This window comes from Chamaea fasciata, unplaced genomic scaffold, assembly GCF_029207755.1.
Source record: "Chamaea fasciata isolate MVZ Bird 193981 ecotype frontalis unplaced genomic scaffold, bChaFas1.0.hap1 SCAF_6, whole genome shotgun sequence".
NCBI classification, from domain to species: Eukaryota; Metazoa; Chordata; class Aves; order Passeriformes; family Sylviidae; genus Chamaea; species Chamaea fasciata.
Genome location: NW_027094091.1, coordinates 31,823,141 through 31,846,239, shown reverse-complemented (window position 1 = coordinate 31,846,239; position 23,099 = coordinate 31,823,141). Strand labels below are relative to the sequence as shown.

The 23,099-nt window shown below is 46.7% G+C and overlaps 1 protein-coding gene across 1 annotated transcript; it reads left to right on the top strand.

Annotated features, from left to right (window-relative positions):
* The first annotated feature begins 10,661 nt into the window (after positions 1 to 10,661).
* Positions 10,662 to 12,547, top strand: HELT (helt bHLH transcription factor). Its single transcript, XM_066184978.1, has 4 exons — positions 10,662 to 10,974; positions 11,343 to 11,447; positions 11,596 to 11,692; positions 11,824 to 12,547. Exons 1-4 carry the CDS (start codon positions 10,948 to 10,950, stop codon positions 12,315 to 12,317), a joined length of 723 nt encoding a protein of 240 aa, XP_066041075.1. The 5' UTR covers positions 10,662 to 10,947; the 3' UTR covers positions 12,318 to 12,547.
* Positions 12,548 to 23,099: the final 10,552 nt, after the last annotated feature.

Genomic DNA, 23,099 nt, shown 5'->3' with positions numbered 1-23,099 from the left:
TGTAACCTTTGCCCTACATAAGTCTAAGGGATAAGTGATGAAATGAGAAGACATGGTACCTAGAGATGATGGTAAGCAGTGTTCATGGGCCTAGAAGCAAGTGCACAAAAGGCATGGCAGAACAAATAAGCTGCACTGTACATATTTGTAAAGACTCAAATCCCGGAGCAGTCCTGGAGCAGACTCTGGAGAGAACTTAAGCACATTCATTTCACTAAATTGTGTTACTGAAAACAAGTCAGAGCTGTGAAGCACTCAATTACTCTTGCAGGATAAAAGTAAAGGTGACTCCCTTGCCTGGCGTGTTTCATACACAGGCCAATTAGACCAACACACTTGTCGCTCTGAGGATCTCCTAATTGCAGCTGTTCTACCTGCAGAGCAATCGGGCCGTCCCTAACCCACGGTTGTTGATGTTCATCCGTGAACTGCACAGCTGGGTGCTGGACTTAATGAGACAGAGGGTTTAAAATGACTGTGCTGCGTTTAGAGCAAAAATAGCCTCAAGCTGCTTTAAATTAGATCCTAGCCAGACTGATATTTAAATAAATAAATAAATGGATAAATAAATAAATAAATAAATAAATTTAAACATTTAAAAATAAAAAAAAAAAAAACAACCCTCTCAAGGCTGCCCCCTAATGCCAGCAGCAGAATTCTGCTCAAATAGCCCTTCCATCAGGTAATATTTGATGAGAAATTAATCGGGTAACTGAGCACTTTGCATCAATAACTAGAGCAAGAGACCACACATGCTACTTCTTAACTAGCAGGAATTTGATCATTTTAGCACAGAGGAGAAAAAAAGAGAAAAAAAAAAAGAAAAAGAAAAAGGGAGAGACCTGTATAATGCTACTCACAAATTCAGCTAAATCAAGACTTGAACCAAATATTCTGCTTCTCAATAATTGATATTCTATAAAGCTTCCCACAGTCATTGTTTTGTTCTGTTGAGGGGTTTTTTGAAAGGCGACTTGCTTATTTTGAAAGGCTGTATTTAAAATGCAGAAATTTTTATTTAAGCAAAAATTCTATCAAGAAGCTTAGTCAAACCGAGGTATATCAGTTTCTTAAGAAGTGGGAAATATTAACTTAGGTGATAATATAAATGCCTAACAGCATACTTGGATTGCATTTACTGTATTTTTAGAGCTGTATCAGCTGGTGTCCACACTAGGAACATTTCATCATCTGATGTAAATTCTGAGATCTGATGAATCAGGCACTGTTTCATAATACTGAATTTCATGCATCAGATCACACACACAGTTTATTTTTAGCAATTTGATTAGAAAATAAAAGGCGAGTGTCTTGGGCTATGTCAGGCGCTGGTAACGATCACTAGAGGGCAGTAGCCAACCCCTAATGTTCCCACAGTTTTCCACAAAGCTTTGTAGGCTTCCACATGGGAAGAGGGAGCTGAGCAGCCTCCCCGGGGACGATGCTCATGTGTAGTAAGAAAAGCCTGCCTATTTGCCACGAGTGTTAACACTGTTCGATATTAAGCTATTTTTTTAAAGTTCGTGGTGACAAGTAATACAGGCAATGTAGTTTCTTTATCTAATAGTGCCTGTCTTCAGTACCACAGATGGGCTGTGGAAGAAGAATTTGGATGTTTCCACTTTGCAAATGCCAAAACCAAACTGTGGAACTTATTCACCACTCCCTCCTAGCCTGCCAGCCACACGTGCCGTGGGACACAGTGACATTCCAATCTGCATTTTATATGAATCTTCAAATATGCATATAAGATAACAGTGCTGAAGTTAGTGCTTTTTATATTGCTGCCATTTATATATCATTTTCATGTACATACATATATTGGGTGAAACAATGCCAGATCAGCAGAATGGAGTGAGTGATTCCAATGCTTGTCACTGAGAAACTCTTCTGAGTTCTCCTTTCTAGCACTGACACTTTCATGTTCTGTTTTCCCTATCCCATAACCAAACCAAATTTATTAGAAAAAGCAGTACCTAATGTTCAAAGCATCACAACAGGTTGGGTACCCAGACACACTCCTATCTGTGCCATCAGGAGGGTGGGATATGAATGTGAAGGAAGAATGGGACCTCAGACCATGCACAAGGTGGTTATACATGCTCACGACATGTAAAATAGCTTTCCATCAAAATGAACATGGCATTAAAACTAGAGGGTACATGGGTACTTCTTCCCTGCCTGCTATAATTAGTTTAAAAAATGAGCCAGATGTAATGAAAAATGGATGGCACCATATCTAGCACTGATACCCTTTCTAGTGTTTCTAAAACCACTATTTTTAATTTAGAAAATGTAATTATTTTTGGTGGTTTACAATTCTGCTTCAGGATCTAAGGATTTCATAAAAATTACTTTTCTATTCTAATGGTTATGCAGAATGCTTGAGAACCCGAGTCATAAAAGCTAAGGAAGGAAAAATCACAAATGGAAAACCACTGAAATAACTAAGCCTCTGATTAGTTATTATTGCTGACAATTTATTATTGCTGACAATTTTAAGTTCCAGACTTTTCACTTATCTTAAGAGTTTGGGGGATTGGCTCATGACTTATGAATGCTGGGATTTCAATATGTTCTTAATTTTACCCAGAAAGGGAGAGTTGTTGCAGAAATATTTATTTGGTCACCATCTGCTATCCCTGTGTCAGATATACACAGTTTTGGCAGAAGAATGTCCCTACAAGATATGATCAGGGCTCTGTTATTCTCTCTCTGACATTAGATAGATGTACACTAAGAAAGAGTCAAAGAACAGGGCGAGCAGGGGATGATGCTTACCCAGAATACTCTGACAGTTTTTAAAGTGTTTGCATTTAATAGTCATGTTTTGTTTGTCTAGCAGAAGAGACACCAAAGGTGTACTTATGCAAGAAGTGATCATTCTAAAGCCAGGACATGCAGGAAAATTTCATACTTATTTTTGAGGAATTCACGGGATCTTCACATGTTAGCATAACCTTTTGGATTTTCTTTGGGCTATGAGTTCAGAAACAGGCAAGAGATATTGGCAGTGTGCAAGACAAAGAACTTGACTTTAAGAAGAACAACCTAAGCTTTCCAGAAGCAGAACATTTTCAGTGCTCAGTCAGAAGGGTAAGACTTTCACAGAACAAAAAGTGAGATAGCAATGGAAAGCCTTTAACTCTTGAAACATACCTTTGCCCAGTAGCAGACAGAACAATGCCTCCCAGCCGCATGTTCCTCCCTTCCTGGTTGTATCCATCTCTCCTCTCTTTGAATAAACTAGACAAGCAAACCACTAGATAACTCAAAGCTACTATGGGATACAGAGAAACAAGTGATGACAGCCTTCAGCAACAGAGACCACTCAGTATCCAGGATAGAGAGCCAGCACGAGGGCCGGCCACCCCACCTGCACAAGCCGCAAAAGGCAACTGGTTGGGGCTGCAGTCCTTGCCTAGAAGACAGACACGCTCTGTAGGAACCCTGAGGCACGAGTCCCTCTCTCTTTTTTATTTCACAGTATAAACTTTATATTATCTACCTTCACAAAGTCTCTGAGATCTTAGGCCAATGCCGGATTAGGCTAACACTGGATTAACCTCACAAAAGCCAGCCACCAGCGTAGCATGCAGGATGATTGATATCACCTCACTGTTCTACAGGGGAGCCTTAAACCTAAAAAGCTTGGCACAGCCTGTGCATAATGCAGCATCCTAACTCTCTGAGCTAGCAACAAGGGCCCATTTCAGAAATAGTTCTCTGGAAGCCAGTGTAGCAGGGACTACTGTTTGGTCCACTCAACCTCTGGGAAATCAGAGCAAAGCTGGACTGAACCAAAGAATATTGTTTTGCTGAAAAGAAATCCTATAAGACCCCAGTCCACTCAATAAGTTCAGTACTGAGGGTTCATAATAATAAGATGCTTGAACTATGGCATTACTAAATTAATAGGCTTCACAGAGTCCATAAATCTCTCACAGGGGTCCCTTTTTCCACTTCAGCTAGAAAGAAAGTCATGACTAGGAGTTACAAAGGACTCTAGAGGGAATTAAGCCCTGAAGTCCTATTGAATTAGCATTGTTTACAAAGCAGTCATAAGTATAATGGATGTTAATGAGTATTTAATGGGCCAAGTTGCAATGCAACACATGGTGAAGTACAATTAACAGAAAGACTGTGCTTCCTTCCCATTTATTCTGCTTGACACACATTTAGAAACCCTGAATGTAAATGAATTGTCCTGTTGAGAACAGAGTAAAAGAGCTCAATCTGTGGGGTAGAGTAAGAAAAAATTAAAATACATTTCTTCTATGCCAAACCAAAGTGGGGCTGAATTACATCAAAACAAAATGTTCACACAGGAAGTGCACAGAACTATGATATGGTTGAGGTGTGCAGACATCTCTGGAGGTCATCTGGTCCAACCTCCCTGCTCAAGCATGGCCACCTAGAGTCAGTTGCCCAGGACCACCTCCAGACCCCACAACCTCTACGGGCAACTTGTTTCAATGATTAACCATCCTCATAGCAGAAGAGTTGTCTCCTATTATAGACAGAAACTCCTGTTTGTGCACATTGTCTCTGCTCCCATGACTGAGAACCATTGAAAACAGTCTGCTGCCAACTTCTTTACATCCTTCCTTCAGGTATTCGAGCACAGTGGTAAGCTTTTTGTGAGCCTTTTCTTCTTTATGCTGAGCAGTGTCAGCTCCTTCAGCCTCTCCTCCTACATGAGGGACTCCAATCCCCTAATCATCCTCGTGGCCCTTTGCTGGAGTCCCTTCAGTGTGGCCATCTCTGTCTTGTACTAAAGAGCCCAGAACTGGACCCAAACCCCAGATGTGGACTCCCCTATGGCTGAGTAGAGTGGCAGGGTCACCTCCCACAACTTGCTGGCAATAATCCTCTTAATACAGCCCAGGATACCATTTGCCTTCTTGGCTACAAGGGCACACTGCTGGCTCATGTTCAACTTGATATCCACAAGGACCCCCAGGCCTCTCACCACAGAGCAGCTTTCCAGCCAATCAGACCCCCAGCACGTACTGGTGCAGGGGGTTGTTTCTTCCCAAGTGCAGGACTTTGTGTTTCCCTTTGCTGAATTTCATGTCATTCCTGACAGCCTGTTTCATTAGCCTGTTGAGACTCTTCTGGATGGCAGAATGATTCTCTGGTGTGTCAGCTACTCCTCAGAGTTTTGTGTTACCTGGGAACTCGCTGAGGGTATGTTCCAGCTTATTAATGAGGATGTTAAACATGACTAGACCAAATACTGAACCCCAGGGTACATCAGTAGTTACTAGACACTAGATTTTGTGCCATAGATCATCCCTCCCTGAACTGGGCAATTCAGCCAGTTTTAAGTTCTGCTCATCCAGCCTGGACATCATTGGCTTCCCTACAAGGATGTTACAGGAGACAGTATCAAAAGCCAAGCAGATGGTATCACAGAATCATAGAATATCTTGGGTTGGAAAGGATCTTAAAGAATATTCCAACCCTCCTGCTGTGGGCAGGGACACCTCCCACTAGACCAGGTTGCTCAGGGCCTCATCCAACCCAGCCTTGAACACTTCCAGGGATGACGCACCCACAGATGCTCTGAGCAGCCTGTTCCAGTGCCATCATCACAGTAAAGAATCCCTTTCAAATAACTAATCTAAACCTACTTTATTTCAGTTTAAAACCACTACCCCTTGTATTGTTACTATGTGCCCTTGTAAGAAGCCCCTCTCCAGTTTCCTGGTAGGTTCTTTTCAGGTACTGAAAAGCTGTGACAAGGTCACCCTGAAACCTTCTCCAGAGCATCCAGCATCCATCCAGCATACTTTTTCCTTATCCACCAAGCCAGTCACTTCAACATAGAAGATTATTGGGTGGATTAGGCATAACTTCCCCTTTGTGAAGCCATGCTGAGCAAAAGTTTCTACTTTCATTTGTTTTCAGTTTTTAGTAAGACTGGAGAGGAGGGGCTAGACATTTTTCAGCATTAGATATGTCATTGCAGAAAAAGCCCTTGTACTTTCTGAACCTTTCAGCCTTTATTCTTGACAGACAGTCACTAATCTAGCTATTTAGCTGTTTAGAACACCTTGGTCACAAACAATCTAATGTACACCTCCCCAATGATTCACGATTACCTAAATCTCATTGAAATCAAATTTAGCACTCTGTTCTCATTTTGAGAGGCTGTCATTTAAAGAGCAACATATTCTGTGCCAATAGTGATGGGGCTGAGAAGAGAGCTGTCATTGGGAAAACTGCAAACATCTATCCACTGCCTTGGGGGACTCACCTTGTACAAACACACAGCGGAGAGTCTTAAGTTTTGCCATGTATACACATTTGATGGACAAAAACTGTATCAGGTCTTCTGTCAATGTAAATCAGCCCCTGTAAATGGCTATAACATCTATAACTACACCTGATTTTGACCAGTGAAATATTTTACCCCATGTAATTCTGAATACATTAGCTATACTACATATACATCTAAACATAAGCTTAAAATCTTACATCTGGGGAAAAAGTCAACAAGGGAGACATTACAAATTACAGGAACATAAGAGAATGATTTTCAAGCAATCTGTACTCAAAAAAATTCATACAAAGAGTAATCTAAAAGTAATCCATTTTGGAGTTTGCATTCCTGAAAAGCTTTTAATCTTGAAGAACAGAGTATGTTATATTGAAATTACACTGCAAAACATACAGTGAACTGTGCCTCCTCAGACATGGAATTTGACAAGCACATAGCAGCACTCAGGAGCATTACTGACCTGGAAGTCCTGTCTTCCACCACAGACACTTGACAACTTCCTATGATAAAGATGAAAGTTTTAGAGTTTTTAAGATCAAAGTTTAGCTTATGGGCATTACCATATCTCACAGAATGAGAAGAACATCATCTTCTGAAGCACAAAAAGCATCTCCTCGAGCACTCTAGGATTGGAGGAGAGCACTCTGAATCTACCCAACAATACAAGAGACTCAGTTACAAGCATGGCTTCTTCTGGGATGGACCATATTGGCATGGAGTCTCAAGACCTATCATGTTATCACTTCCTCCTTGCTGATGCCTCTATTCGTGGCAGGTGAACAAACAGAGAAGCATGGTCCTTCCACTAGGAAGGAAGACACAGAAGAGGACTATAGCTGGAACAAACAGTAGCATTGAGGTAAGGAATACCTCTGCAGCTGAGGAACAAGACCTGGACCAAGCAGCCTCATACACAGAGGGAGAGTGCATTAGGAGCTATGAAAAGACTGGAAACTTGCTAACCTAGCGTAGCCTCACTGAGAGTGCAAGAGTAAACTAACTCACAGCAAAAGCTGGCACCATGTGATGAATTGCTGTATGTACAGCTGAGGGTTAAGCTCCTAAAAGAAATGCCTTCTCTTGAGAGATCACTGTTTCTTTGCAGATCCAGGATTGCCAAGTAATGAAGCTATCACTTTTACAAGTAGGACCTTTTGCACCTTGTGAGTTCTCCCACTCCCTAGCAGCCATGACATCATCCAGAAGTGTGAATGTCTCTCCATGTTATACAGCAGGACCTTCAGTACGGGACTGAACCATGCTGGCAGGGCCAACCCCAGCATTAGTGGTCACTTTACTTTGCTGGGACACTTTACTTAGCACTTGATTCACCAGCTGCATCGACAACTCTTTCCATGGGAGACTGCTTAGCTGATTTCTTGTTTGCACACAGCGACAATTATTTTCAAGCCTAATATCCACAGTTTCAATTACTTGGTGAAGTAATTGCGAGTATCCCCAACGTTATATAGGAGTCAAAAAAGAAACGGTGTGAAGAAACAGAGGGAAGTCGATCTCTTTTCACTAAAAGGGAAACCTAGATGCCAGTTGAAAGCAGCTTGACACCTCCCAGAGGATCTCCACCTCGCTGAGAGAACCCTTGTCTGGTAGATGCCGGCAGCGCCAGTGCCCACGGGACAGGGGCCACACGCCACTGAGACGCGGCACCCGTGCGCACCCCGGCAGCGCACCGGGGCGCCGAGCCGGGCCGCTCCCTCGGGGCGCAGCCCCGCCAGGCGGGGACCCCCAGGCCGGCCGCGGGGAGAGAGCGAGGGGAGGCCGGGGCGGTGCTACCTGCCCTCGCCCTCTCGCTGGGGTGAGAGCGAGCTCCTCCCGCTCCGCGCATATCGGACGGGGCTCTGCGCTCCGGCCGCCAGGCAGCCCCTTGCCTGGGAAGAGGGCTGGGGCCCGTGGGGCTCCTGGGCGAGAGGCGAAAACCGCTGGTGGCTGATGGGGACGCGGGTTTCCGCCGTGCACACATGCCCCGCAAGGAGAGCCAAAAATCGCTCGAGGGGAATTAAAAACCAAAAAAAATACTCAAAGCCGCCTTCTCCTGGCTTCCCTACAAGGGTGACAGTGCGACCGCGGCAGCGTCGGGTGATCTCCTCCTGGCTTCAGCCCCGCCGAAGCCCTCCAAGGACGAGGGCGGCGGTCTACGCGGGGATGCCACGGCCACCCCGCGCCCCCCGCTGCTGACCCGGGCAGCCCGGCCCGCGGGGGAACCAGCGAGGGAAGAGCCAGCGAGCAAATAAACAACTTCTCTCGTGTAAGAAATTGCCTCGCAGGTGCCTGCAGCTGGCGGTTAACACAGACAGTAAGAGGATCAACTCCATCTCCGCCAGTGGAGCAAAAAGAGGAGGAAAAAAATAAAAGCCCCCTCATTTGCTATTCAGAATTTAGTTAATTTGGATGATAACGGTTACTGTTTAATCCCATTGTACGAGAATGAATATACCGAAACCTACAAGGCTCCTGGAAGAATACGGCCGGCGGCACGGCACGCAGGGGTGCCCAGGCGGGCAGCCGGCCTTGCCCACTCCGTCCCGCCGACCGGGCCAGACGCGCCCCGGGGCCACCGCCGCCTCCTCCCGCGGAGTCGTTCGGCGCTCCCGGCCGGCCCGGAGAGGTGGGGACCGGCCCGGGGCGGTGGGGTGAGGGCTAGCACCACGCCTGCCCTCCGGCCGCTTCTGGGGAAACGAACGGGCGAGAGCGGCGGTGCCACCCGCCGTGCTTACCCAGGGACATGTGGTGGGGATGGTTTCCTCATTTTAAACAGCAAAGGGAAAAGCGTGGAAAAACGCGGAATACGGGAGAGGACGTAGGAGTTTCCGAGAGAACAACTGCCCGAGCTCGTATGGTGGGGATATCGCCGTTTCCGCAGCCTCGCCCAGGGCTCGGCGGCGTCGCCCGGTAGGGCAGAGCCAGGCGCCGGGCGGCCCCACTGCCGGCCCGGTCGCTGTCGGGTTTTCCCTCCCTCTCGGGGGTGGCGGCGCCCCGCGGCAGCGCCAGGGCCGGGGGCGGTGGCGGGGCGGGGGGGGTGAGAAGGGAGGGCGGCCCCGCGGGCCGTGCCGGGTTCGGAGGCGCACCGCCGGCCGTGGAGAGGCCCGGCGAGGCCCGCGCCCGCCGCCGCGCTGTCGGGGGGGGGCGGCGGGCGGCGGGCGGGGCGGCCCCCCCGGCGCGTCGGGGCGGCCCCGGCCGGGGCGGTGCGGGGCGGTGCGGGGCTGTGCGGGGCGGGCCGGGGGCTTGGTGCGCTCGCCAGGCGAGGAGCGCGGCTGCCCGGGCGGAGGGCCGCGGAGAGGAAAGCTAACAATGCTGTGAAAATATGTTTGCAGAAAATAGACAATTGTTGGATTAAACGTATTCAAGTATGAAATAATGCCTTTTTGTGTAAAAAACCTCAGCAATGTGAGCGTACAAAAGTTCCCCTGTGGCAGTTACTTGCTCCCTTTGTGAGCTTTGCGCTCCGGCGTCTCCACTTGGCGCGTTTAACTCGGAGCCCCCCTTTAAACGCGATTGTTTCTTTCTTTTTAATGACATTTACCGGATCAAAACATGCTGTTAATTCGATCAGAAAGCTTTACCCTCCTTAACAATGCCACAATAATTTCTCCTGAAGTTTGTTAAATTGACCAAAATTAGGCAAATGAATAGGGGGTCTGTCGGCGATCCCGCTCGCAGGTGACACCGAATAATGCACTCTCGGACCAGCTGCGATCCCCTCTTTATTTGCCCCTCTTTTCTTTGACCCGCATTATTAAAATTTAGGCCCAATGAAACTATTCATACTTTTCAATGGGACATTTTCCTATAGGATAATAGGCTACAAATTGAGCCTCTCCAAAGGAGAGGGGGAGAGCAGGGGGGGTAAAACAACAACGCACAGACGCGCACACCACACAAAAAAGGAGCGTCGTGTGCCAAAGGCTGGCGAGAGCCTCCCTGGGCCGACGGAAAAAAAAAGGGGGGGGGCTGATGGGGGGGATATCGTGTGCCAGTCCCCCGGTCCCACACCTGCCGGGGTGTCCCCGGCGCATAAAGCGGTGTAAACAAAAAAATCCTCGCTGCCATCTCTTATAAAGATGGACGTGTCACCAAGTCGTGTGAGAAAAGCCTGAGAACAAACGGGGCCACTCCGTCTCCAAGGGTTCTCCCTTGAACTGGGCGGAACAGCCTATTAAGGGCTTACTTAATTACTTTAATGACTCTGGACAGGCTTTAAAATGCAGTCAGCGCCGGGGCTAAGGGGAGGGGTAGGGGGTGCCGGGGATTTGAAGGCTGGCGGCGGGGACGAGGCCGGGGATGAGGCGAGCGGGGCGCAGGGCGCGGTATCGCGCCCTGCGCCCCGCTCGCCGCATCCCCGTCCCCGCCGCTATTGTGGGACAGTCACGTGTGTCCCCGAGGTCCACGTGGGGCAACACAGCTGGGCCGCCCCCGGCTGCGTGGACGGGGGCGAGGAGGGGGAGAAAGGAAGAAGAGAGAAGAAAAAAAAGCCCCTCATCCCCTCGCCCCCTTCCACCCTGATCTTTAATGCATACATTCCCTCGGCGCCGCTCGCTCCTAATCCTATGGGATCAGCGGGTCCGTGGAGGCCCCCCGGGGTCCCCCCCAAGAAATGATGGCTTTATAAGGGGGCCGGAGAGAGAGGGGATGCAGAGCTCACCATGGCCTCCAAGCTCAAGGAGCGGAGGGTGAGTCGTCGCTCGCCTTGCGCGCACGGGTCTCCGGGGCCGCCAAGCCGGCCTGGCCCCTCGCCCCTCGCCGCCTTCCTTTCGAAAGACCCCCCCACAAAAAACAACCACACCTCCCCCACAAAAACAAGCCTGCCTTGCCAGGGCCGTCCGCTCAGTCGGGAAGCCACCAGGGTCGCGCGGAGACGACCGGCCACCGGAGCATCATCCTTCTCCAGGCCGCGTCGCGCCCGGCACCGCTGCTCGGAGCGGGGTTGGGGACTGGCTTCCCTGGAGGGGTCGAGACCGGGGCCGGGGGTGGCTGCCACGGCGAGACTGGATCCATCTGCTTTGTTCTCCCCCACTAACGCGCCCCGTATGTTTTTTAGAGGACGCCGGTTTCCCACAAAGTGATTGAGAAGCGGAGAAGGGACCGCATCAACCGCTGCCTCACCGAGCTGGGGAAGACGGTGCCCATGGCTCTGGCCAAGCAGGTAGGCGGGGGGGAGCAGCCCCTACGCCCTTTTCTCCCCGGTGCGCCGCGATATCCCCCCCCCGACACGGCGGGGTTAGGGCGTGGCCCAGTGGAACGCAGAGCAGTCCCAGGGGAGCGGTGATGCCCACCTGCTCTGCTCCTTGCAGAGCTCGGGGAAGCTGGAGAAAGCGGAGATCCTGGAGATGACGGTGCAGTACCTGCGGGCCCTGCACTCGGCGGACTTCCCCCGCGGCCGGGAGAAGGGTAGGTGGGCGGGAGCGACCTCCCGCGTCCCCCGCCGCGTCCCCCGCGGAGTGGAGGCGGCTTTCCCCGCTCCTCTCCCGGCCAGACCCTGAGGAGCTCGATTCTCTTCCCTTCCCTTTCCTTCCCAACAGAGCTGCTCTCCGAGTTCGCCAATTACTTCCACTATGGCTACCACGAGTGCATGAAGAACCTGGTCCACTACCTGACGACAGTGGAGAGGATGGAGACCAAAGACACCAAGTACGCCCGTATCCTGGCCTTTCTCCAGTCCAAAGCACGCTTCGTTACTGAGCCTCTCTTCACCTCCCTGGGCTCCCTCCCGGAGCCGGACTTTTCCTATCAGCTGCATCCTGGGCCCGAGTGCCCCGGGCACGTCCACAGTCCCGCCGAGGGCGTGCTCCAGCCGCCCTCGGGGGGGCCATTCCCCTGGCACGGCGCCGCCCGCAGCCCCCCCCTGCCCTACCACTTGCCCAGCGCCGCCGTACCCCTCGCCAGCCCCAGCCAGCAGCGCAGCACCTTCCTCTCATCCGTGCAGGGGCTGGACCGCCACTACCTCAACCTCCTCGGTCATTCCCACCCCAACGCCTTCGGGCTGCCCCCGGGCCAGCACCCCTCCATGCTATAGAGACTCGTCCCGCCTGAAAAAACACCTATTTATGACCGCAGACACTGCGGGTTGTACCCGGGCGCACGGGGGCAGGGAGATGCGCGGGGGTCCCGGAGGGCGAGGAGCCCCCGGGGGCCCAGATCTGCCCCCGCCCGCCCTCTCCAAGGGCCTGAAGCTGCCCCCACCCGCTCGTCTTCCCACCTCTGGGTGCAGTGCCTGTACAAGTGATGCCTTGGAATAAACGTTTATACCCGCCGCTCCTTTTTGTTTCCGCGAGGGAGCTTCCTCGGGTACCGGTGGGAGTCTCCCCAGGCATCCACCCAGGGCAAAAAAACCCTCAAGCGAGACGTGGTCAGCCAGGGCCAGGGAGCTTGCTGCACGCACCGGCCGTGGCTGGCGCTTCGGGCAGGCGGGGCAGGCGTGACGGGCCGGGTGTCGCTGTCACTCGGCTCCTGCTCCAAGGCCGTCACGGGAAATGGGAGGGAGTCCCGGGGTACCCCGGAGGTGGCGGATGCCCCACTCCGCCGCGAACCCCGCAGGTGCTGCCCTCCCACCCACCCGTGGAGGGATGCTCCAGGGGCACGTATGCGAACGGCATCGGCATCTCCCGTGTGCTTTGCCAGCGAAGTTCTCTGCGGCGCAGCTTGTTCAGAGGAGGATGAGTAATGGCGAAGGCGCAGGACGGGGCGGGGAGGGCAGGCGGCCGCTGCGGAGGTGCGGGGCGCCGAGAATAAAACCAATGGAAGCTCCGGGAGCGAGTCCTTCCAGCCTCGCCGCCGGCGCGGAGCAGCGGCACAGCTCCCTCCCGACGAGGCAGTTCCAGCCCCGCCTGAACCAAGCGTTCCGGGGGTCTCCATAGCCTCTGGAAGCAGGGCAGCCCGGACATGCCCGGCGGTGCCGGAGCCGTCGAGGGGTAAATTAACTTATTCCAGTTGGGTGGGGAGGCTTTGAGGAGATTTGACCTAGGTTGTTTGCCCAGGTCGCGGAATGGGCTGACCCGCAATTTGTAAACCAACCCGACCCTTTATTCGGAGACAGACAAAAAGATCTTTATTACAATGAGTAAAAAGTGGAATGTGTATCTTCCATTTAACCTGGGAAAGGCTCCTATCCCAGATTAGTGGGGAAGAGGTCACACGGCGGGATGATGGTGAGTCAGCTAGGGAGGGGAGAAAAACACCCTCATTTCCTCGGGTCACCTTTAGGATGGTAAATCCAGAGGGAACCCTCTTTTGGTCAAAACACTATGGACTCAGCCAAACACATTCAGCAGCAGGAATGGCTGGTGCCTACTATGAAAACACATGTCCAACACTAATTTTTATCAGCACTGGGTCCAGAATATGGACAAAATGCTACATGACTTTTATTCTATGTGCTTTAAGCTCTCGTGATCCCACTTTGTCACTGAAGCATTAAGGATATGACATTCTCCTGAAAATATAAATATATTCAGCATTTTGGTCCCTGTTAACCAAATTAAACAAAACTTTCCTTTGCTAAGTAGATTTTCTCTCTGGGATTAGCGGAGGGCCACCATGGTCAAAACTGGGGTCATTTACATGTAATTTTCCAAACTCGCACTGGTCCATGACAGTCTTTGTCTCTCCAATGTTTCTATCCTGGATTTTTTTTTCTTTTTTTTTTTTTTTCTCTTTTCATTTTCATTTAGCTGTGGAGGATAAACCCCTCTTTGGCTTAACAATGACTTTAGGATAAAAGTCTCCCCTCCCTCCACTCTTTCAGGGCTCTGAGCTCAACCCCCGCTTCTGGCCCCGAAATTATTTTGGAATTTGCTAAAATCAGCTGTAGCAGGCATGGGAGCTGAGCTGCATTCTCAGCTCAGATCCACACCTGTGCACCATGCTCTGTGCACATAGGTGGGTCTGCATAGGCAGTGGGGTACAGAGCTCCCTTGGGACAGACATCCCCTGTCTTTTGACAGAGGTTCAGCTCATTTGTCTTGATTTTATTTTACATTTCTATGCCTATAGGAGAGAGATTTTTGGCCTTTTCCCCCATTGGAATTATTTTAGCTCTGGCATGAGCATCATCTTCCGACTTTGGTGGGAGCAGGTAGGAACTGGATGATACCCGTGCTGGGCCTGTTAAAGGCTGTCCCTGGTCCCAGGTGGGCTAGCAATGCTCATCGCCTGGCATAGGAGTGCCATTTACTGGTGTCCAGCAGCAGCTAGCACAGGAAATGAATAGAGGGGGATTGTTCCTGAAAATAAACTAGTTTAATTCCCAAAACCCCCAAAATACTAGATTTTGTGTTACCCATCTGCTTGGCTAAAAATCTTAATGGTGAATGATTGGCTCCATCATGTCCTATTCATTTTCTTCAGCTAGCATCTTTCTCCTTCTTAGACTTTCATCTCTTTTGACACAGTTTGCCTTGCCTTCCTTTCCCATGCCTTTCATGCCCTCTTTTCCAGCTCCTCTCCCTGCTATCAGAATTCCTCTCTTTTCCTCACACATTCTATGTCCTACATGTACTGCAATTCTTCTCACCCCAGAAAACAGTTGTACAGCATGGTCACACCTCAGTAATTTCTTTATGTTGACAGCAAATAATCATGTTGGGATCAAAGGACAGCAAAATGTGAGTTTACAGTTCTGCATCTGATACTGACTCTCTCTTGCTATTTACTCAGATAGTAGAAGAGTTTGTGTTTATCTTTGTAATACTGCATTATTGAAAACGTCTCAAACTCCCTAATTTATCCCAAGGATTTATTTGCATTATTATTTAAATAAAGCATCACCAATTAGATCAAAGAGACATAAATAGCCTGTGCATAAACTCTCCGTCTTAAAGCTTTATGTTTTCAATAGGTAACAGGCAAAGCCTGAAGGAAATTCTACTATCTCACCTTTACTATTTAAGTAAGTAAAAAATATTTATGGACTTCACGCATATGTAACACAGATCAGAACTCTTTTTTCTTCCCATGGTTTTGCACCAGTCTGAATGCATTATTCAAAGACCTAGGGGCTCTGCTTAGTAGTGCCACACTGTGGAGTTTCCTGCCTTGGAAACAGACCCAATGCGACTGAACAAAGTCCCCAAATTCAGAACAACACAGTCATTCCTTGGGCATCTCATGAATTGGGTCAGTAGCTAACTAGGAAAGAGTATTTTTTTTGTACTTTAGGTCCATGACCCTGCTTGCAGCACTGGACCACAAAGAGCTGCATCAGCACACCTATAGGGACTGAGCCATCATTTTAAAAGAAACAACTGAGGAAAGAGGAGGAACTGCACCAACCAAGGCTCTTAATTACAGCTCTGTTCCAGGAGAGATGCACACAATAATTGGCTTCCTAGTGGTATGGATATGGTCCCTTTTCCATGGTGAAGATCCTGCCAGTTTATAGGTCTTGTGGTCTCACTCCTTCATGGAATGCTGCTGCTATTCCTCAGGCTCAAAGGAACCCCAGGGTAGTCTGCATGATTTGACCAGGATCATGCCAGAAGTGCTTAGGAGAACAGAGGGTCTTAGGTGCCAGGGTACAATGATCACCCCAATGAGATCAGCTTCTTGCCCTTCTGCCATATTCTTGGAGAGACTTAAATAGTGCCTAGAAATCCAGGGGAGTTGTTTTTCTGTTATAAATTGAATCAGTTATAAGGAGGAGGAAACCTGTTTGCCTATGGAACAGTCTGCATATTAGACACATGCTACTGAAGCAGCTGCAGGCTTGTCCAGCAACCCATTTGCAAAGGCAGACTTTTGGAAAGAAATCCTTCAGCCAACAGTTTCATATTTGCTGAGATGTAGTATCTGATCTCATAGATTTGCCTCCTGCCTTGGGTGAGTCTCACATCATCATGTCTATATCTAGCAAACTTTCCTGCATAGTGCATAAAGGCTGTTTTAGGAAAAGAGCACTGAATTCTCTTGAAAAGAAAAGTGATTATAGAAAGAAGCACAAGAAAAGTCATTTTAAGATGTATGTAAAGTTTAAACTTGGATACCTACGCATGTAACATACTGCATGCAGAATGGCATATTAAAAAAAACCAACAAAATAACTAATTTTAAAATATGAGAAAAAGAAACATTGAAGACTACTGGATGAAATATCACATGGGAAGAAAGAGGAGTAGTTTGTAAGATTCAAATTCAGAATATTAAATTAGGAAATTTAACACATAAAAATATTAAACTTAGGAAAGAGATTGCTTAACATTCATCTTCAAGCTACAGCAACTAAAATGTGCATTATGCTTCAACAGAAGTAATACAATTAATTAGGCTGAAAAAACTCACTTTTGCTAACAGGAAATCTGAACTTTAGTATGTGTGCTCTGAAAAATTAAAGGCAATTTAATTTTTAATTACTGTAACAATACAACATCTCCAAGTGCAGTCCTAGTCTATGTAATGATTGTGTAATTTAAAAAATGAGGGCCTTTGTGGTGGTGTGTTTTCCTTTACGTATATTTTTGTACACCCTTTTGAATGCTTTGTTCCTATTTCTCCCCTCAGGTGGATGGTTTTACCCAAAGTTTTCTTCTCCCTTGCCTGGTTGTCATTCACTCCCTAGACCTGCCTTTTACCCCATCTACATAAATGTCAATCCTCCCTAATTCCTGCCCTTTATTCTAGAAAGTTCCCTATCTGTCCTTGTTATCCCAACCCCTTCCCTAAAGTCCTCCCGGGAATTTTCCTATTCCAGGAGGCCCCATTGGCCCATGTGGCCCTTTCCACTCCCATTGTCTTCCCTATTGGTTGTCATATTGTGAGCCCCTCCTTAATCTCCTCCCCATTGTATCCCTGATTGGCTGAAGAATTGTACCCTCCCCCTGTACCTCCCCCATTTAAAAGACTGCGCCCAAGGCGGTTTTTGGCACCTTTTCATTCCTGGCCAGACCTGGGGGTGGCTACACCTGGCGCGGGCCGGGTAGTGAGGGCTAGCTTGGGGGATTTCTCCAGGAGCTGTGTCAGGTCTTCAAACAAGGGAGTCCTTCAAGGCAACAGGGAATTCATTACAGGATCTGTGACTCAGTTCGTAGGCTTTTGGTGAACATTGCAAAGTTATTTTTAGCCCTGCTGAAGGCTTAACCCAGAACATGTAGAAGGATTTATACTAGCTCACCCCATAATACCTTGTTTAGAGAATCTTGGTCTCCTGCTAGCTTTGTGGAAACCGGGCAGTGCCTGAGCTCATCTCCATCTTTTGTGAATTCCAGCACCAAAATTATGCTTTCAGTCCCATAAAGGGTGCAGGTATTTAGAGTAGGGCACAGTCCAACTGGAATCCTTAAGACCAGGATCATAGCAGAAAGTGCCTTCATTGTGATTCAACAGCCTGTACCTCCACCTCCCTGCCCTTAGTTCCTAGCCTGAGACTTAGACATTCTTCTAGGAAGTTGAAGTCCCAAGGATGAATACTAAAAACTGTATTCCTTTTTAAGGGCACCTTCTCATAGCCACTCTGCCCCTACAAAGCAATTTCTGTGTTCTTTGAAGGAACCACTGTGCAACCTTTCAAAGGAGAGATCAGATGGTAGTTGGCTAGGGGAGGGTTTGATCTCAAGACATTCATGGAGTACAGATTACCAAACTTCAGGAACCTCAGGAAACCATGAGACAGTATGTATCCCACCCAACATAATTATATATTGCAATGTTCTAAGGGAATCAGTATGAGTCTTTCATATACCATTACAAAACGCCTTTTTACCATAGGATGTAGTGGAATTTTTTCTATGCCACAAACTTTTTTTTCATACAGTACCTTCTCATCTCTTAAAGAAATGAGAAAAAAATCCAACCCTAGTCTTGGAGTTTTATGACTGAAATAATTGTAATAATTATTGCTGTAGTATTTGTAAATGTAATTATTATTGTTAGTTCTCTTTGATGTCTGGAAAAGGCAATAAAGTAATTGGAAAAAAGTATGAGCTAGAGTACATAATTTACTGCATAATGTCAAAACCTGCTAGACAGCAAAGATCTAGGAAAAGTAGTACAATTATAACAAAAGTACCACTGTTTACAAGGCCCCATCTTGAGTGACGCAGAAAAGAGAGTATGTTAAAGCAAACAAGAGACTCCTACATGTTCACTACCTATATGCATATACTGTACATATATCCTTAGCTAGTGCAGGTGGCAGTTTCCTGGACATTCATGAAGCTATAGCTGCTTCCACAAGAAGAAGGCATGGTGGAGTCGCATCATCAGAGAGCTTGAAAAATAGGTAAGCGATACATATTTCAGTGGCTCCTTATGCTCATTTTATTAGTTCAACTATGCAGTCACATGTTTATAAAGATGTATGGGAAGAAAATAACCTAATCTTGTCTTAAACACACACTTACGCTGATCGGGAAAGTGAAGTCGTGTACAGAACAGGTTCTTCTGCCCCTGGTTCTCAGTGCATATAATATTCCTCCAAGAAAAAATGCCGCAACCAGGGTAACAATCTACACTTAAAGGAAAGACCAGCCTTCATCTGTGTGCATATGGAGGAGATAATCCAACTCTGTGAGGTCAAATGATCTTTCCATGGTGAGGAGGTGCCAAGCGGCAACATGGCATACTGTCCTTCACCAAATATTGTATCTTCTCAAAAGCTATGTGCAACTCTTCATGCTGCAGCTTTGCATCTTCTTTCCAGGAAATTGATATAGAATCATAGAAATATTTGGGTTGGAAGGGACCTTAAAGATCATCTGGTTCCAATCTCCCTGTCATGGGCAGGGACACCTTCCATCAGAAGACCAGGCTGCTCAGACCTCCAGCCAGCCTGGGGTTGAAGACATCCAGGGATGGGGCATCTACAATTTCTCTGGGCAACTTTAGGTGCCTCACCACCCTCTCAATAAAGAGTTTCTTCCAAATATCCAGTCTAAACTTGTGGGAACTGACAGTGGTCAAAACATGGATTCTTAGGCTCCAGGCAGTGTCTTGAGGCCTTTGGGAAAGCCAAGTACAGAACTCTCTTAGTCTGGCCTGGGAAATCATAAGGAGGAACCCAAAACAATCTTGTAGATACTGTCTTCCTGACACCTGGTGTTTTTTCAACGTGTTTACTAGTAGGAATGTTTACAAAAAGGTGGTGCCCTAAAGGACCAATCCTATTCATTGTACTGAAACACTGTATGAAAAGAATCTGTCTTTCAATAAACTTTGCTATAAATCCTCTGAAGAAATTGGGGTTCTATGTATCGTTACATGACTCATCCTGAATCATAACGATAGAAACTTATACTCAGTCTGAAGCCATTTCTCCTTGTCATATCACCACATGCCCTTGTAAATAGTCTCTCTCCATCATTTTGTAGGCTCCCTTCAGGTATTGGAAGGCCACAATTAGGTCACCCCAAAGCCTTCTCTTTCCCAGGCTGAAAAATCCCAATTCTCAGCCTTTCCCCATAGGAAAGGTGCTCCATTTCTCTAACTAACTTGGTGTTCCCCTCCTATGGACTTGCTGCAACAGGTTCATCTCCTTCCTGTGCTAAAGACCCCCGAACTGGATGTTGCACTCCAGGTGGTGTCTCACCAGAGCAGAGGGGCAGAATTTTCCTTGATTTTCTTACTCTGTTGTATGTTACACACAGTTAGCAACTGTGTCACTCAGCTTTGCTTTATACTCCGGGAAAGAGCTGCTACCACCCCTTTAACAAAGCAACTTACACTACTGGATATGGCAAGCAACAAGTAGGTAAAAGGTGTGCATCCCTATGAGAAGTGTATGAAGTAGCTAGGACAGGTAGCTGGGAGAACACAAGTTCTGTTCTGCTAGTCATGGGAATAGCCTGTGTTAATCTATAGCAGTTTTGCAAAGGGGCTTTGGGGCTGTATTTGGCCAGCTTCTTATGAAGCACTTCCAAAGAAGATTTATAATCAATTTGCCTTTTCAGATTAAGATCAAATAGAGAAAGAGACAATGCTAAACTTCTTCCTGTTTTAGCAGGAAGTTACAGGGATTTTGAGACTAGAATTCTGAAACAGAGAGGTAGCTCCTGCTGCCAGCACCCAGCTTCCTAAAAGCCTCTCAAAAAGTCTTCTAGGCATTGTAACTGCAAACAGAAAAAACCCCAAAGATTTCTTTATTTCAGGAAAATGACAACAATTTGGTAGGGCACAGAATGCCTTTGAGCATCCAATCATAGCTGGCCAGGACATAAGATGAGGACATAGGTCCTCAGGCAAATGCACAGGCAAAGTGTTGGCAGGTTTCATTCTTTACCAGATGAAAATAGAAGGATGGGACCAAATGGACTTTTTCATTCATGTACTTGGAAAAATTACTTTGTTATAAAACAAAACCATATCACAAAGGAAGAATCTTTTCAGTGGTGTTACAGTAGAAGAACATACTGAAATTTATGGCCAAAACTGACATAAAACTGTTAGCTGTCTCAAAGGAAAAGGTCTGAGAATGAATTAATCATTCTAAGAAATCTTTCTAGTCAAGAGGGATAAACAGGCAGCCCCTGAGGATAATTTATCTGACTGATTTTATTTTCTCCCTGAAAAAATAAATACATTTTCCTTGGAATATGTATCTTTCCCCTTTGAATTTTGAGGGAATGTGGGATCAATAGGTCAGATTCAGATATACAAGTAGGGGAAAAAATGAGGGCAGCTGAATCTCACCCTCATTGTTGCCTGGCAAGTAGCTTAATTTATCTGCTCAGATATTTCAAAGGGGCTAGACATCTCCATGCTAAGATATTGAATTTAATTTAAAAAACCAAAAATCCTAGGGTTTGTGTGCCTGTTACACAGTCAGAAGGTGTAAAAAGTCCAGCCACTGAACTGAAACAGCCGTGCAGCTGACAGATACTTTTAACATACTAGTTGCATGTACTACAGACCAGTTGGAAAGAATTTTATGTGGGGAAGTTAATGGGTTATTTACCATTTCCCTCCAACAAGCACTGTTTCAGACAAAATTGTTAGTCATCCACTGAAGGTCAGTGTCCTTTCTCCATAATCTGGTTGTCAAAATGTCAAGCCCAGAAGCTTGAGCCCCTCCACAGCACTGGTTTAGCTCCAAATTGTATGCATAATTACAGCCACGTTGTTCCCCTGCCATGTTTGCCACCATGAAACAAAGGGCTTCAAGGACTCTATGTATGAAACATCTACATGTAAAATAAGAAAATTGATATTATTAATCACATGCATACTAGGGGAGAATTTTGCTTTACATTGCTTCAAATGGAAATAAAATATTTTCTCCTCTCCTCTCTTTTCCTTTTCTTAATTACAGTCACTGAAATTTTACCAGCTCTGACTGCTAACATGAGTGAAGTGAATAATGCTTTGTTCTTGTAGTGTACTTAGGAACTGGTGTTTCATTACAAATAGGCACATCATAGCATAGCCAGTCTTTAAACTCATCTTTAGAAAAAGAATTTATTATTATTAAGAATTCTTCAGCAACCTGTTTTGATGCTGAAGCTTGTGCTTTGTGCATTTTAAAAAGACAGATTATGCTTAGACAAGGTGCTGAACCCCTTGCTCATCCAGTTTCTTTCCATTTTTGGAACAGTGCACCATGTTAGAACACAGTTTCACAAACACCATTTTTCCCTACTGAAAGAAATTATATTTGCCCACACCTGACTACCAGCATGTCAGAATCACAGCTGAGCTTCTTCATAATCTTAAACTATCAGCTCCCTTTCAGAGTGGACAATGCCTGGCATTGGGAAAATATGCGAAGCTCAAGGAGTAGCCAAATGTCTCACAAAGTCCTGAAAACCCAATGTGTTGTCCCTATAACTAGATTTTCAGGGCTATTTCAGACTGGTTTTCAAACCGTCCCTCCATACCCTAAAAGAATGTGTCGTGATTATAATCAGACTTTAAACAGAATGTAAGGACACTAAATTACAAAATCCTAAAATATCCTGAATTGGAAGGGACATACAAGGATCATCAAAGTCCAGCTCCTGGCCCTGCACAGGACAGCCCCAACAATAGATAATGATCATTTTGAAAAAAACAGGAAGTTATTCTAATTATTAGCCAAATAACTGTGTACTTATCCAGCAAACTCCTACCAAAGTCATTGATGACTTCAGAAATTTTTCTAAGGATCATAGTTTACATGCTAACAGACACCAGCTGCTAAATGATTCTTGCGCAGATCCTGTGAATGAGGGATAATAATGGATCTCCAGGGATGTCACCACTCATCATGTTTGAGTCTTATTGTCACCGTGATTTCCAAGGCTGTATTGTCTTACTACTTCAGTGTAAGATACATGGTCTCCTGAGGGAGACACTGAGAGTTAACTTCATCTCAATCTCCAAACTCCTTTATCACTGCATCGTGTTTCTTCTGTAAGCTTCAAATGCTCCTGCATTGCTTGAGGCAGAAAAAGAAACCAATGCAAAAAACCAATAAAAAAGACTCTTCCTGTTATCATCCTGATACAATTTCTCCTTGTGGGTTGTCTTCTGGTGCCTTCAGAGGCCTCTACAGATTCAATGTATCACAATATCACAATTTCTATGTGGTCCCAATGATGTATTCCAGGACCCACTATCATTCTGAAGTTTTCTAGGAGATGATATTTACCAGTTGACAGATTAGAAAGAACAAGCAGGACCTACTGACAGAGGACCCCATGTCAAGATTAACTAGATGATCTTTAATGTCTCTTTCAAACTAAACTATTTCATGATTCCATCATTACTGCCAGGTTGCAGTCCCAAATTCTTCTCTGATTTCCCATTTCTCCTTGTTTCTCCCATTCTTCAGACCATAATGTAACTATTACTTGGTACTATGGAGTAGATCACATAGTTTCCATGCTGTTTGACA

Coding starts and splice junctions, on each gene's coding strand:
- HELT (XM_066184978.1), top strand. CDS start 10,948: ATGGCCTCCAAGCTCAAGGAGCGGAGG. Junction 10,975..11,342: donor CCAAGCTCAAGGAGCGGAGG/GTGAGTCGTCGC, acceptor TATGTTTTTTAG/AGGACGCCGGTTTCCCACAA. Junction 11,448..11,595: donor CCATGGCTCTGGCCAAGCAG/GTAGGCGGGGGG, acceptor TGCTCCTTGCAG/AGCTCGGGGAAGCTGGAGAA.